This window comes from Canis aureus, chromosome 24 (assembly GCF_053574225.1).
Source record: "Canis aureus isolate CA01 chromosome 24, VMU_Caureus_v.1.0, whole genome shotgun sequence".
Lineage (NCBI taxonomy): Eukaryota > Metazoa > Chordata > Mammalia > Carnivora > Canidae > Canis > Canis aureus.
The window spans coordinates 6,132,379-6,148,888 of record NC_135634.1 but is presented as its reverse complement, the minus strand read 5'-3'; the positions used below and the strand labels follow the sequence as shown (position 1 = coordinate 6,148,888).

The 16,510-nt window shown below is 32.5% G+C and overlaps 1 protein-coding gene across 11 annotated transcripts in view; it reads left to right on the top strand.

Annotated features, from left to right (window-relative positions):
• The window catches only part of NBEA (neurobeachin), a 668,634-nt gene that overhangs the window by 319,771 nt on the left and 332,353 nt on the right, over positions 1 to 16,510 (top strand). For all 11 annotated transcript variants that reach the window (XM_077868099.1, XM_077868094.1, XM_077868093.1 and 8 more), the window contains one exon: positions 14,255 to 14,319. In XM_077868099.1, coding sequence (XP_077724225.1) covers positions 14,255 to 14,319 — 65 coding nt within the window. The remainder of the gene's footprint in view (positions 1 to 14,254; positions 14,320 to 16,510) is intronic.

The following is a 16,510-nucleotide window of genomic DNA, read 5'->3' as shown; positions in this document are numbered from 1 at the left end:
TTATTTCACTATTACATGCATTCATTTGTGTTTATATATATCAAAGCGATTCCATTCCTTATATTGATGTAACCACCACCATTGTCAACATACAGAATTATTATTATTACCTCATATTGTCCCAATTGTTTCCCAACTCTTCTCTTTCATGTAGCTTTTTTTCATTTATGATTATATGGTTCCAATCACTCCATCATTCCCCTTAGCATTTGCAAGTACATATATTTAAATAGTAAATATAGGTACTTGTTTACATGTTTTAATTGGATGCTCTTACATGTGATACAGGCATGATTGTCTTTATCCATTTCGTTGGAATTCCCTTTAGGATAAGCATCATGTCCAGTATTTCCTCTCTTTTTGAAGCATTCCATTCAGCCAGTGGAGATAGTTATGTGTAGTGTCATTGGTATATTTATTTGTTGTTTATGGAGAGTATTTTAAATTATGGAATATCTGTTTCAAACTTTACAAAAGGAAAGACTTGTTAAGGATGATACAAAGCCTGAAAGTCTTCAAACATTACTTTATGGATGTCATCCATTTCAGTTACACTACAAATTTACACCTTAGTAAAGTTCATTTTATTTTTCTGTTCACTATTATGTTATCCACACCTAGCAAACTGTCCAACACATAGTATATATCCTTATTATTACTTATTAAGCTAATGCATAACTAAAGAGAAAACAGTTCCCAGGATGATTTGATACACATATTTTTATTGTGGTGAAACATATATACATAAAATGTGTTTTAATACGTTGTTTTATTGTGGTCATCCTAAGTGAAAGAGAAGTGATATTTCATTGTGATTTTAATGTGAAGTCATTTCCCTAATGACTAATGACTAATGATGTTTAGTGTCTTTGCATACATCTATTGGCAAATCATATATCCCCTTTGGAGAAACATCTATTCACATCCTTTTTCGTTTTCTAATTGAGTTTTTTGTTGTTGAGCTTTAGATGTTTTTTATTCTGGATATAAAATCAGGCATATATGTGTGTGTGAGTGTGTGTGTGTGTGTGTGTGTGAGTGTGTGTGTGTGTATACACACTTATCAAGTATATAATTTGTAACTGTTTTCTCCCTATACTGTGGATTATTTTCATTCTCTTGATAGTAATTTTTGGCACACAAAATTTTTATTTCAGTACCTTCCAATTTGATTATTTTTGTTGTTGTTGCTTATAATTTTGGTATATTTTTTGAACCCATGGCCAAATCCAAGGTTATACAGATTTTGCCCCTATATTTTCTTCTAATAGTTGTATTTCCTAAATTTAAGTTTTTGATCCATTTTGAGTTACTTCTTATATACAGTCTGAGGAGGGATATAAATTCATTCTTTTGGTTGTGGATATCCAGTTTTCCCAGCACCATTTGTTGAAGAGACCATTCTCTTTCCCTTGACTGGTCTTGGTACCCTTGTTGAAAATCATTTAAGCATATATCCCCAAGATGGTATCTAATTCAAGAGTAGTTCCTGTACATTAAAAGAAAGTTTTAGACTATTAGAAGGTTAAATAAAGTTTGCCCTTATCTCATATTTTCACTACCCAGAAGTGATAACAATTAATCATGGAATGAATAGTCTTTCAAACTACATTTCTACACATAAATGCAAAGTTATTTCTGTTGTTATTAGTATAGCAGAATTTGCTCTTATAATAGCAGTGTTTACAAATTGCTTTCCCAATTGGTACTCTAGAGCAGCATTGATGAAAAAATGAAATGTGAGTCCTGTACAATTGAGAATTTTCTAATTACCACATTTAAAAAGGTAAAAAAAAAAAAACCAGGGTGATTAATTTTAATAATACATTTTATTTAACCTAGATATCCTTTCAGCACGTGATCAAAATAAAAATAAATGTGATTTTATATTCCTGTTTTTTATACTAAGTCTTTCAAATCAGATAGATACACACACATACATGGACTCTTTTTTTGTTTTTTGTTTTTTTTTTCTTTTTTTGTTTTTAAATTAGTTTCATGACCTTGTTACTAGCCTGTGTCAATTTTAATGACAAGTAAATTTTACTCAGAAGTAACACTTACTTGAGGGACAAGTCATTGTTCAGAAGTCTAAACATCACAGAAGTTTATCAATTATTTAAAATTAATCAGGTATATACTTTATAGTTAGAATCTATATCAGTTCAATACTAGCTGCATTTCAAGTAATTATAATAGCCACATATGAGTAATAGATGCTATATTGGTCACCACACCTTCTCCTTCAGTATATGAATACCTGTGCTTTTCTTTTTTAATGTTAATGTAGTCCAAAAGTAGAATAGCTTTTCCAGAATCCCAGAATATTGCAGAACTTCAAGCAAAAATCAGCTAATTGTGTGTGTCAAAGATTCTTGCAGTGGGCTAAAAATGATATCCAAGTTTCTGTGACACTAACATTCTTATACTGGCTTATATACCTATTGCTACATGATTATTCATGAATAAATATAAAATATTTAATATAACCATACATAATGCCAATGAAGTACACCAAGGTCTTAGCATTCAGTATTTAACAATGAAAGTTCCTTCTGTTCATAAGTGATAACATAGATAACTGGAAGAGTGTAATTTATTATTTTCCATGGCATGAACTGATACCATGTATGCTATAAATTCAGTATGTAGAAATGAATTAGCCAAGCAGCAGCAAAGCATCAGCAGCTCAAAGCAGCATGGTTGTTTTCTGTTTATTCTTGAAAATAAGGCAGTTTTTTAAATAATCTTTTATAATAATCTTTTGTTGCTGTATAAACTATACAGGATATAGTATAAGCCTGAGTGGTTCTCAAACATGACTAGGTCTTATAATGACAAAGACAAAGGTCTTATAATGTACATCTTGAGAAATATCAAATGTCTGTTGTATCATTAGGCTATATTCGAACATTTTTTGAGAAACTAAATTTGCAGAGTAGCTTAATAATACCCAGCACTTTTATGCCATAGGTGAATACAATCTAGAGCTCTTATGCTAATGGTGTAATTTCCTTTATATTTATATTTTGCCATATATTTTTCATAAGCTATAGTTGGAGAATCAATCTACTGATATGCTAATTCTTAGCTCTAGAAAAATTATTAAAAGAGTGATACTGATATTAACAGTATAGTGTAACTTAAGATAAAATAATAGTACATCAGTTATGACTCAAACATGTGGTAAGCTTTCAAGAAATGAATTTTGTTGAACAAAAGTAAATATCTTTCTCAGGATAAATCTTGGAAATTAGAGAAGGATAGTCATTGTTCTTTCATTTTACAGACCAGTACAGAATTTTGTTTTATTGCCAATTTTTAAAAGTTATTATTCTATCAAAAAGTTCTTCAAAACGACATTAATATTAAATCTTAAACTGCCTATCTGAATGTGATAAACTCTAATATTTAAATGTTACATATTTGGTTTTAGTTTTTAATTTGAATGCTTATTTTTTAATTAAAAAGGCACAAATCTGAAAGTTAATTTTAAAAAATATCCTATTCTAGTCTTTACTGTTTTCCTACCTAAATAGAAAATGTGAACTAAAAAAAAAAAAAACAAAAAAAACAAAAAAAAAAAAAGAAAATGTGAACTATTTCCTATATGTTTGTATTTGATAAAGTTATTATTTCTTGATGTGTTTCTGATCATTTCTAGTAGCACATGTTTTCTCACCAAGGAAGAAGTATCCTCAACAACTTAACATAGCTTATAAATATGCTTGTTTATATTATATATTAACAGTCACAGATAATACTACTTAAAAATATCCTGTAAAACAACCTAGATTATTTTTCATTAGAAATACAAACACAAGTGTATGCTTATGTGTGTATGTATATATGCGCACACACAAATAGTTGTAATAGAAAGTTGTGCTAATTTTATGTACATAATACAGTGATCTATTATGATCCAGGAAAACTTCTTTATGTTTATATGATAAACCAACTGTTAGTAACCAACTAGATATATTTCATATTACCTAATGGTTTTTCTGTGATTGACTTTTATATCGATAGTCTCTTTGAGATTATTCTTTTCTCATATCAATTTTTCCTATGATGCTTTTGGTAAATATTCACAAAAATAAGCAATGAAAATGAAAGCAAATGATACATTGAATACTTGCATATTTTATTTTCATTAGTTTATTTTTGTATACCTTGAAAACATGACATATGTGGTTTTCTCTATATATAGCATATTTTTACTTCAGTCCTTATACTTGTTAATTTCTCTAACTTATTGCAGAGAATTAATAAGCATGCCACTTATAATGAACATTCACTATGAAAAATTTTGAGGCATATGCCAACTTCTTTTAGTGGCTGTTAATGATAAGTAGACAGTACAGATATAGAAAGTAAAGTAAAAACTCAGTTCTGGTATTTCTGAAGACAAAATCTCAGAAATATTTTTTACCTTGAAATATTTTCCCTTTTTACCTTGAAATATTTTCTGTATTTTCAAAGATTTTGAGATGGATTGAGTCTCCTAAGGACATTAGGTTGGTTTACCTAATTGTATACAAAGCAAAACGGAATGAGAAATATGCATTGAGTTGATATAAAAGAGGAAAAAATGGTGGGAAAAAAAATTATGTCCTGTGTCTGAGATTTCTACTAGGTCATCTAACTACCATGAAGTGATTTTTTGAAGAGAACATAGGGATTTCATTGTCATCCTTCTGGAACCTATTTGTCTTCAAAGTGTTTAGTTTCAAAGGATCCTTAACTTGATATCCAGTTCTCTGAAAAAATCCTTCATCTTGAGGAAATTTTATGCATCCCTATAGAAGAGTTAAAAAATTATGACAAAACTGTCTAAAGACTTGGCAGCTCTCTGCAGGCATTCAAACCCAGTTTAGTATGTTTCCCATGAAGACAAAAACTTGATACCTATGTTTAATTTACACCTTTTCTTATAGATGTTCACTTTTATTCAGTAGTTGAGTGAGTGTGTGTGTGCGTGAGTGTGCATGTGTGTTTATTTTCTCAAATGGCAAAAGACTTTCTGGAATGACTTGTAGACACATTTTAAACTACACATTTTTTCTTGTCATTGCCGAAAGATTGTCTTTGTTGAAATGACAAATTATTATCCTTTTGTATACATTCTTATGTATCCATTTCCCTTGTTTTAAGTAATTTCTCTAAGTCTACATGTCAGAGAGAATGGTTAGAAAGCTGGGGCAGTGATTAAAGTGTCTTTCCTGTCCAACTATATCCCATTTATCAACTCTGAATGTAATTTAATCGTCAGCAGCCACAGCAAACACTTAGTTCCTCTCTATGCTAAGTACTTTTCTTATCATCCTTTCAATATTTTATCGAATTATTCTCTTGAAACTCCTAGAATCAGTTACATAGTAATATAGAGTTAAACACTTGTTGGAGCATCTGGGTGGCTCAGTCAGGTAAGTATCTCACTCTTGGTTTCAGCTCAGGTCGTGACCTCAGGGGCATGAGATTGATCAGGCATTGGCTCTGTGCTTAGCATGGAGTCTCCTTGGAATTCTCCCTCTCCCTCTGCCTCTTCCACTTGTGTGCTCACTCACTCGCTCTCTCTCAAAATAAATCGTTTTTTTTAAAAAAAAAAACACTTTTTCGGGATCCCTGAGTGGTGCAGCGGTTTGGCGCCTGCCTTTGGCCCAGGGCGTGATCCCGGAGACCCGGGATCGAATCCCACATCGGGCTCCCGGTGCATGGAGCCTGCTTCTCCCTCTCTCTGTCTGTGTCTCTGCCTCTCTCTCTCTCCCTGTAACTATCATAAATAAATTTAAAAAAAAATTTAAAAAAAAAAAAAAAAAGAAAAACCCACTTTTTCAAATGCAAAATCAAATGTGCATCAACGTAAAAAAATATGATCATCGTTTAGCCTCGTTTTTTACATTTTTTTTTACACAGTCACTATAAGTTAACACTTTCAGTCTTACAAAAATACCATTTATGGGAATGAAATGCCATATCAGAGCTGAAAAAGACCTTAGTAATGGTGTTATTTTAGAGATATGGGTCCTTCAATGATTATGGTCTAAATTATGATGTAATTATGATGCAATAATATACTCTTTTATGGATGAGTCGAAGGAAATTTAAGTAATTGAACCATTCGAAGGAAAATATATACATCACTTCATAACTAAGTTACTCTGTGCTGGCAAGTTAACTATTTTGAGGTTTGTATGTGTTCAGTTTTGTTGGGAGAGAGAGATGACCTTAAGTCAGTGGTTGTCTGACTTTACATCAAAATAATTTGGGAACCTTTAAAGTAATACCAGAAATTGCCTGGGTCCTATCATTAGAGATTATTCTGTTATGATTGGTACTTTTTAACAACTCCTCTGTTGATTCTTTTGTTCAGCCAGATTGAGAACCTTAGATTTAATGATACTTAGGAAGATTAAATTCTGTTCAACAACAAAAGTACATGGAGTCTGTACAGTATCCAGACACTTGCTACTTAGTAGGTATGCATAGTTAAAACAAGATCCTTCCTTTGATCAACACATTTATGATCCACTGGGGAGATATGTGTGAGTCAGTCACTACAAAATATAATTACATTTCAGATGGAATATTTTCTGATTAAATTATTAGGCATTGAGAAAATAATGATCTAGGATTGATCCCATTTCCAAAATTTTCAAATAATCATTTCTTTTTACAGACTTTAAGAGTTATTGCTTTGCCAACATAAACTGTTGTTACAAGTTATACTTTTCCTATAGGATACTTTTTCCTTCACATTCTAGTTTTTTTCTTTACACTTCACATTTTTGTTTATATTTAGTACTGGATACCATATTTTACTGAGAATACAAAGTATGAAATTTTCAAATAAAGATGCTCAAATAATTATTTGTGCTACTTTTACAACTATCACTCAGAAATTATTAAATAAGTTTTAAAAGCACATTGAATCCTGACATTTTCTGAGAGGGAAAATATACTTTATCTTGTGAGGAATATTTATTATTCCTTTTTCTCTCTTTCTTAGTGTTCTTTTTTTTAGTAGTTGAAAGAAAAATTGTATTGTCCTCATTGCCTTATGAGATCTGATTAAAATTCACCCAAACCAGGAGAGACTGAAGTCTCATGCTAAATCCCACACAACAGCTGATGAAAACAGGTTTAAAATTTCTAGTTTTAGTGCTATTTGTATGGCTTAGGTCATTACTTCTCCAACTCTTCTATTGAAGCAGCCTCTTGGGAGGAGTGGAAAGAGTGACATAACTGTACCCCTATGCAACCTGTTGTTAGCACAAACATTCTGTGTTCTTCTGTTTTAAAATTCATATTTTACTATAATATTCTTGCATTACTCATAATTTTGAATTAAATTATTTGACCTTTTTTTCTCAAGATACCAGAGGGATTCTGTGTATATATCCCTGGGACTTAGTTTATCTTCTGCCTGGGACTTTTATATCTCATACCACAATTTGAAAATTGAAAACCTTAAGCCCTCTTTCTTAAAGAAAGACAATTGGTAACAAATTTGTGACCTCATATATTCTTAATATTAGTTAATATGGTTAACAGAATAGCAGAAATTGACTTGATAAATTACAATTATGCAAATTGTTTATTATAGTTGTTGAGGAACTTTGAAAACCTTCAGAATTTGAATTATACTCTTTTAACATTAGGTGGAATCCACTTTGGCCCTTACTCAGGTCAAGGCCTACAAAATTACTTTTTATTCCCATTCATAACATTTTAATGTATAACCCAATAAGCTTCTATGATAGAGAATACCCAAATTGGGCTAGCAAATAACCAAGAGACACTAGAAAAAAATATACTAGGAAATATAATATTTCTTAAATTTATTCATAGGATTTTTTCTTTGTTTTTCATACAATGTCACAGAACTTCTAGAATTGACCTCTTATTGCCTTAATGCTGTAGTGTAGTCATTGTAGAAATTAGACCATTGGTTTCTTCTGGTCTTTAGTTACTATAGATGGATAAAATGTGGCTTCTCCTTCAAAGATGCAGTACCTGAGATCTAATCATATAATGGGCACATAAAACATGTAAAGCCTAATTGAGGTTTAGAGACTTACAGAAAAATACCTTTAAGCTGGCTAGTGTTGAACTCCATTTTGGAAAATTGGTATTTCAGTTAATGTTGTTTTAAGATTCTGTGTCAGAATCTATTTGATGTCTACTTATGTCTGAGGAAAGAAAAGCAAGTTAGTTAGGAGTGACAGAAGAGCAAAGAGAGGCTCTTATGTGAGCTCCGATGCAGGTAAGAATTTTGAGAAAAGAGCAAATCACTTCAGCCTTTCTGAGGAATGAGTTGTACTCCAGTAACAAAGCCTACCATAGTATTACATTGTCATTAGACAAACTCAGAAATTATTGCCTACTTATTTACAAAAACAACTCTGAAGTCAAAAATATATACATGGCAGTGATAAATTTTTATTCAATACTTTTTACTCTCTGTAATCTGATAAAATTAACTATTTCCACTTTGGTTGCTGACACTGTTCCAAACAATTGGCTGAGGCTGATGGTAATGTAGAGGGGAACACCTGCAATGGACATGGAACTTTGTTTTTTAAGCCCCTAAGGTTCAGTAGTTGTCACAACATAATCTTGTCTCCCACAGGAGAGACAGCCTCGTTTTGGCAGAGTACACCAACATTAGGTTTTTGAAAGAGAGTGGATGAAAAACAAATGTTTATGCATGTCTGAAAATGTAACTAGTCTATCCTCAGATGGTATTGATAGTTTGGGTAGATACTGTGTTCCTAGTGCTATGTTCTCCATAACTGTGCAAGCAGTGTTTCCTTTTCTTCTCTTTTCTAGCTTTGCTGTTGAGAAATTTCGTTTCATTCTTATTCTTGATTCTTAGTACAAACTTTTTTTTTCCTGTTAGCCTTTTCCTTAACCCTCATGTTAAGGAAAATTTTATGATGATGTGCTTTGGTAGGGGTTTTATGTCAGATATCTAATTTCTGGGAACAGTTTTAAATTTATTTGATAATTTTTTTCTCTTCCATGTTCCCCATTCACTCTTCCCCATTCAGTCTTTCTATAGTTTCTACTCAATGGATATGATCTTTTGATTGGAGATCCCCCAATTTCCTTATTTCCATTTTTGTTGTTGTTACTTTTGTTGGATCCCTTTATCTTCTTGTTGTCACCTTATCTTTTTTTCTGTATTTTGGGAAGATGTTTGCAACTTTGTTTTTGAAGCTTCTTTTTTTGATGTTTGCAGTATCTTCACATATTTCAACTGTGTAATTACAGTTTTTTTTTTTCTGTTGTTTCACTGTCTCTCACTTTCCAAGTTTCCTTTTTTGCTATGTTGTTATGGTTCCTGGTTTCTCTTTTGTATTCTTGTCTTGGTCTGTGGTTTTCATGGCAGGTTGCAAACTCTAAGTAATGACTTCAAAAGTGATATTAATAGCTTAGGCACCAGCTCCAGGACCTGTAGAGTTTGGGCCAGCTCTTGAACAAGCTCTAGTGCTTCACACAACTTTGGGACATCCTCCATTTCCAGTGCTGAAGGCAGGCTAGAATCAGCTCCAGACCAGCTGCAGAGCTAGAACCAGCTCCGGGGGAGAGATAGTTCTGTCAGTAATTGTAGCACTGGTTCCTGCAGCAACTACAGAGTTCAGGCCAATTCCAGAACTAGATTTAGCAGCAACTCTGGAGCTAGAGCCACCTTCTGCATTAGCTCCAGAAATACTGCCAGGGCCAACTGCAAAGCTACAGCCTACTCCAGCATGAGCTCTTGTACCAACTCCAAACTTATTGCCAGCTCCAGCTCTAGCTTTAGAGCCACTGTCAGCTTCAGATCCAGAGTCATCTCAATCACCAGTTTTCCTACCAGTTCTCACAACAGTGCCAGACTTAAAGTCAGCTCAGAACTATCGGTTCAACAACAAGCTCTAGCACAAGTCTGAGATATAGCCAGCGTTGGCATCAGCTCTAGAGCTAGATTTAGCTACCCATCTAGTGCCAGCTCCATTACCATATCTACCACCAGCATCAGAGATAGTCTCCTCCAGAGCTACAGCCACCTCAGGCATCAGCTCCTGTGCCAGTTCTGAGCTATATAGCCAGTGCCAGTTCTAGCTTTCATTCCCTGTTTGGAATGGCATCTTTTTTATTTTGTCCTTTTCTTTTGTATTTTTTAATTTATGTTTCATACAATTTGTGATTTACCATATTTTATGTCTTATAATTCATATACAATAAAAATTAAATTCTTAATCACTGGAAAAGAGAATGTTAGTGATTAAAGGGTCTTATATGTATGTTTTTGTTTTTTCGAGCCAGCGTAATGAGTAAGTTATTTTCTTTTAAAAGGTGCCATAACATTTTGCTACTATTCTTAAATTTTGTTATTTTCCTATCTCTGTTAACTGCTTCTTTTTCTAATCTTGAAAATGTAAATGATGCCCAAAATTCAGCCGAGGTCTTTAGATCCTCTTTCTGTTTCTTCTTCTTTTTAAATTTTTATTTAAATTCAATTTAATTAACATCCAGTGTATTATTAATTTCAGAGGTAGAATTTAGACATTGATCAGTTGCATTCCATCTTTAGAGACTTTTGCCTGATAGTTAGCCATAATCAATATTTTACGCAAATAATTCCAAATTTCACATTCTATTTTGATATAGCATCATCACTCTAAATCCAGCAAATATGAAATTATGATAACCCTATGATCTTCCTCAAATGTGTATCTTTCTTATTTTAATAATAATATTACCATTCTTCCTGTCGTCATTCATGCTAAACTTTTAAACCTTATATTGTTCCACATTTTTTACTTTAGCCCTCAAATCCAGTTTCTTATCCAGTCCTGACATCTCTTGTTTGTATCATCTCAATTTCCATTTTCCTGTTCAAAATACCAGTGCAATGTAGGCCTCTATCATTTCTCATAGAAAGGCATATAAAACAATCTTCTATTTCCTCTTGCTCAAAACTGAAAAATTACTCTCCTAAAACATATTTCTTGAGTGACGTCTTGCAGTCATATACTTTCATTGGTTTTCCCATCCTTTAAACTCTAATGTACTTGACTTGGCTCAGACTTATTTCTGCTGTTCCTCTATCAAAGATTGCAAATTACTGTCTCATGGGCTGAGGCACCTCACAGATATTTTTTGTTTGATCTTTGATCTGAACAGAGTTTTTAAAACATTTTACTCTATGATCTTTTAGACACAGTATAATTTGGGATGCATATGTACTTTGAAATATCTTCTTGAAAAATCCTTTGCATATTAAAGTTTCAGCTGATAAAAGAGCCTTGGTGTACAAACAGTATCATAAAGAAAATCATGTTTAAGAAGTTGTCTGTAAGAATTTATTCTTCGGAGTGTCATGGTTCTTGTTATATAAGAATCAGTTTTCTGTTTAAGCTAATATCACAATAAATGTCAGGTATTCCTGAGAAATTTGCACATTTTGTGAGATATTGGTTTGCAATAAATATAGGATATATAATGAGAATGTACAAAATTTATAAAAGGATGGTAATATAAACCATTTTATTAAAATATAGGAAAAAGAGTTCCCTGTAATTGTTTTCAAAAGAAATGATTTTAAAGTTTTAATAAGCACTATAAAATGCAATAGTGATCTTGTCATTTTGATGAAGTTTTGTTAAAAGCTATGTATGATAGCTAAAATACAGTGGCTTTGCTAAAACCGTTTAGCAAACCATAGAACCATTTAGGCTTTTATTTTTTATAATAAATTTATTTTTATTGGTGTTCAATTTACCAACATACAGAATAACACCCAGTGCTCATCCAGTCAAGTGCCCCCCTCAGTGCCCGTCACCCATTCACCCCCACCCCCCGCCCTCCTCCCCTTCCACCACCCCGAGTTCGTTTACCAGAGTTAGGAGTCTTTATGTTCTGTCTCCCTTTCTGATATTTCCCACACATTTCTTCTCCCTTCCCTTATATTCCCTTTCACTATTATTTATATTCCCCAAATGAATGAGAACATATAATGTTTGTCCTTCTCCGATTGACTTACTTCACTCAGCATAATACCCTCCAGTTCCATCCACGTTGAAGCAAATGGTGGGTATTTGTCGTTTCTAATGGGTAATATTCCATTGTATACATAAACCACATCTTCTTTATCCATTCCTTTCGATGGACACAGAGGCTCCTTCCACAGTTTGGCTATTGTGGACATTGCTGCTAGAAACATCGGGGTGCAGGTGTCCCGGTGTTTCATTGCATCTGAATCTTTGGGGTAAATCCCCAACAGTGCAATTGCTGGGTCGTAGGGCAGGTCTATTTTTAACTGTTTGAGGAACCTCCACACAGTTTTCCAGAGTGGCTGCACCAGTTCACATTCCCACCAACAGTGTAAGAGGGTTCCCTTTTCTCCGCATCCTCTCCAACATTTGTGGTTTCCTGCCTTGTTAATGTTCCCCATTCTCACTGGTGTGAGGTGGTATCTCATTGTGGTTTTGATTTGTATTTCCCTGATGGCAAGTGATGCAGAGCATTTTCTCATGTGCATGTTGGCCATGTCTATGTCTTCCTCTGTGAGATTTCTCTTCATGTCTTTTGCCCATTTCATGATTGGATTGTTTGTTTCTTTGCTGTTGAGTTTAGTAAGTTCTTAATAGATTTTGGAAACTAGCCCTTTATCTGATACCTCATTTGCAATTATCTTCTCCCATTCTGTAGGTTGTCTTGCAGTTTTGTTGACTGTATCCTTTGCTATGCAAAAGCTTCTTATCTTGATGAAGTCCCAAGAGTTCATTTTTGCTTTTGTTTCTTTTGCCTTCGTGGATGTATCTTGCAAGAAGTTACTGTGGCCAAGTTCAAAAAGGGTGTTGCCTGTGTTCTCCTCTAGGATTTTGATGGAATCTTGTCTCACATTTAGATCTTTCATCCATTTTGAGTTCATCTTTGTGTATGGTGAAAGAGAGTGGTCTAGTTTCATTCTTCTGCATGTGGATGTCCAATTTTCCCAGCACCATTTATTGAAGAGACTTTCTTCCAATGAATAGTCTTCCATTTAGGCTTTTATAAGATCATTACTGCCCACAGGCTTCCACATCTTTTTTCCCAAGTTGTTGATTGTCTCTCCTGGGGAAATGTAGATTCATGATGTGTTCTTCTATAATCCTTCACAGATTTACTTACAGCAGAAAATATTTACACACCAAGTACCTACTTTTGGGGACCACATTTATTCCCAGCATGTATGCAAAGCTTTAGAAAGGCAATATGATCAAGAATTGAGGGAAGGGTTGACCTGGAGACTGTTTTTTGTGAAGCTGAATTTGTGGTAAGACAGCTGACTACCTTGGTGTGTAGCAATTTATTGGTAGGAAAATCACAGGGGAAAAAAAAAACTATAGATGAGTGATGTGAGTGATCAATAAGGATTTTTTATAAAACGTGTTAAAGAAGCATTTGTTTTTAGTACTATTGAAAGGGGTATGATTTTTAATCCAAAAAATACATTTTATCATGAAAAAGCAAAAAATTGAAATTACTAGAATAAACAAATATCCCTTCAAAAAAATTGGTTAAGGCATGTTTTAAATATGCCATAGAAAGGGCATAAAGTAGGCAATATACTTCCCTAATCCGAAACACTGTTTAACAATCACAAATTTATAGTGATGACACTGTGGATTAGCAAAGGGAGATTACATTTGGACATAGTTTTAATATTGTTTTCTCCCCCCCCCCCCTTTTTTTTTTTACAAATTCAAAAGAATTTATTTGTAATGTTTTTGTACCTATTTTTCAGTCACTTGGAATGCACATGTAACTAGAACGTTTAAGATCCAAATCAATTTAAATATGTTGTATATATTTCTGATTTTCATTTTACGATCTCAGTGAAAAACCCCTATATTCAGGGCTTATGTTTTCTATCCCAGATATTTTTAGTCCTTGTGTATTTGCATTACTAGTTATTTGTTATCTTTGAGAAGGTGGCTTTGCCCTGAGAGCCTTCTATACCTGTGTCTCACTTTCTTTCTCAGTCTGCATCAAGCCTGAAATTTACCTGGGAATTCAAAAGCACCTTCTAAACTAAGTAATCCAAAGCTACTTTTAAAAATTTGATCTCATACAAAATAAGAGTTCTTAAAAATATTTTTCAAAGACTTGGAAATCATACCATGTGTGACTTGTTAACAACATTGACATGATCCTTAAACCAGATGTTAGTTTTGTTTACATGCTTATTTTTTCTTATACTTGATTTGGTTTCTTCTTTTAGGAATGGCAAAATTCTATTCAGAAGAATGCAGGACTTGCATTTATTGAACTCATCAATGAAGGAAGGTAATTAATTTTACAATTCTTAGACAATTAGTGTACATTTTATTCTACTAGGCAACTGTTCTCCTACCATCTGTTCCAAAAATGGGTAAGAAAATATATTTGAGTTAAATAATTTATCATACAGGTCATTAAACTTAAAAGGAACAAAGTTTAAGATATTAATCATACTTATTTTAAGGCGGGGGAAAGCATATATGAAATAAAGGAACAAATTTTATAAGGATTTTGTGAGATTTGAGCCACATCATCCTGGGTAGTAAAGTTGTTTAACACAGATCGAGCGAACCCAGTCTGCAGGCCCATCTGCCGATCCATCTGTTTTTAGAGTCGTACTCAGTGTTTACTCCCTCAGCCCATCTCAGTTCATGTGAAGTAGTTTTATCTGAACATCGTGCTCTCTGATGTCCAACTGAAAATGTGAAGAATGTTAAATATGGGAAGTGGAACAGTCAGGTTAGGAATTTATATATCCCATTGTTAAAATAATGCTGTAAGTAAACTTATGTTTGAGCACATTATTGTATTTATCACTTTATGATAAAAGGTGGTTCACTGTGATTTTTCCAATACATTATTGGCAGTGGATACATTGAGACAGATGTTAACTGTCACCATTTTGAGATGTATAGCTTCAGTTAGCCAACAACCTCCATCCTTTACAATATCTTTTCTATGATTTAGTGTATTCTTTGGAAAATAATAACTGAATACTTGGTATAATTCATTTATTTCTTACTTGAAACTATAATTAAATTGGTAATAAGGGGAAAATACTTACTGTATATAAAACCTCTCTTTATTAAGGGAGGTGTCATGAAAAAATATTTTATAGGATATTCCTTGAAAATTAATTTATATGTGGTATAGAAACATATTTTTAAAAAATTAACTTAAATGCAGTTTAGTATTCCTTTTTAGTATTAGTTTTTTCCATCAGTTTATTATAATAATTCAGCAACATAACATCTGTATAATAATTCATTTTATTGTATATTTTTCATTTACATATTCTATGACTGAATTATTGTTAATCATAATACAACTCTAAAAGTCTAAATAAATTTACATTCACTGCAAAGCAAAAGATGCAGAATATCAGTTTTCTTTGGTAACAGAAATACTGACTTTAATATTAATAACATACTATACTTTTTATAAAACTTTTTTGTGATAAGAATTGATAATACTTATTATCCATTTTTTTTAATTATCCATTTTAAGGCGATGAGAAACAAACAAACAAAAAAATTTGCCCGGACTGTTCATTTTCATATCAGTTATAGAAATTTCTCAATTCACATACTTGCTAATTTTATCAATTCCTTTCAACTGTAAAGGATAAAAACAAAAATTATCTTGTCATCAATAACTCAATAATATCAATAACTCTAAATCTTCAGCTATAAGATTATAGCTATGGTCTTAGAAAAGGAAATGGGGAGAATTTGCTAATACCAGAAGTTTTATCTTCTGTTATTATTTTTATTGTTCAATGGTAGAGTTTGGAGTTCATTTTGTTTTATTTTAGGAAAAGAGTTGGAATCATAGAAAATAGTTATAATTTTTTTTTAGAATTTTAGTCCATAAAAATCTTCAAAATGCTCACCATAATGTTCTTTGTGCCATTCTAGATTTTTTTTATTTTTCATACCAGTTTTTCCTCCGGTAAAGATGATTTTGGAACAAAAATGGAAACATAACTACCTATAAATATGAAAGAACAGATCATGTGTACATTAGTACAACAAATGTCTATTCATTGCTTACCCTGTACCAAATATGAATATAGGAGATGAGAATAGAGAAATGAATGAGACAAAAATTGCTCTGAATTTTTGGAGATAGACAAATATTCGAATAACACATACAATATTTTAAGGATGCTGTGATAGAGATGGTATAGGTATTAGTACAAGTGTAAGACAGGACATTTAATCTAGACTGAGCATATTCTCCAGGTGGTAGGACTCTCAGGGTTTTCAAAAAATGTGTCCATGAAAAGCCAATACAATAGAATCAAAATACCCTTTTCAATGAATGGTGCTGGACATCCACATGCAAAAAAAAAAAAAAAATTAGACACAGACTTTATACTCTTCACAAAAACTTAACTCAAAATGGATCAGAGATCTGAATGTAAAATGCAAAACTATAGAACACATAGAAGGTAAGATAGGAGAAAAATCTAGAT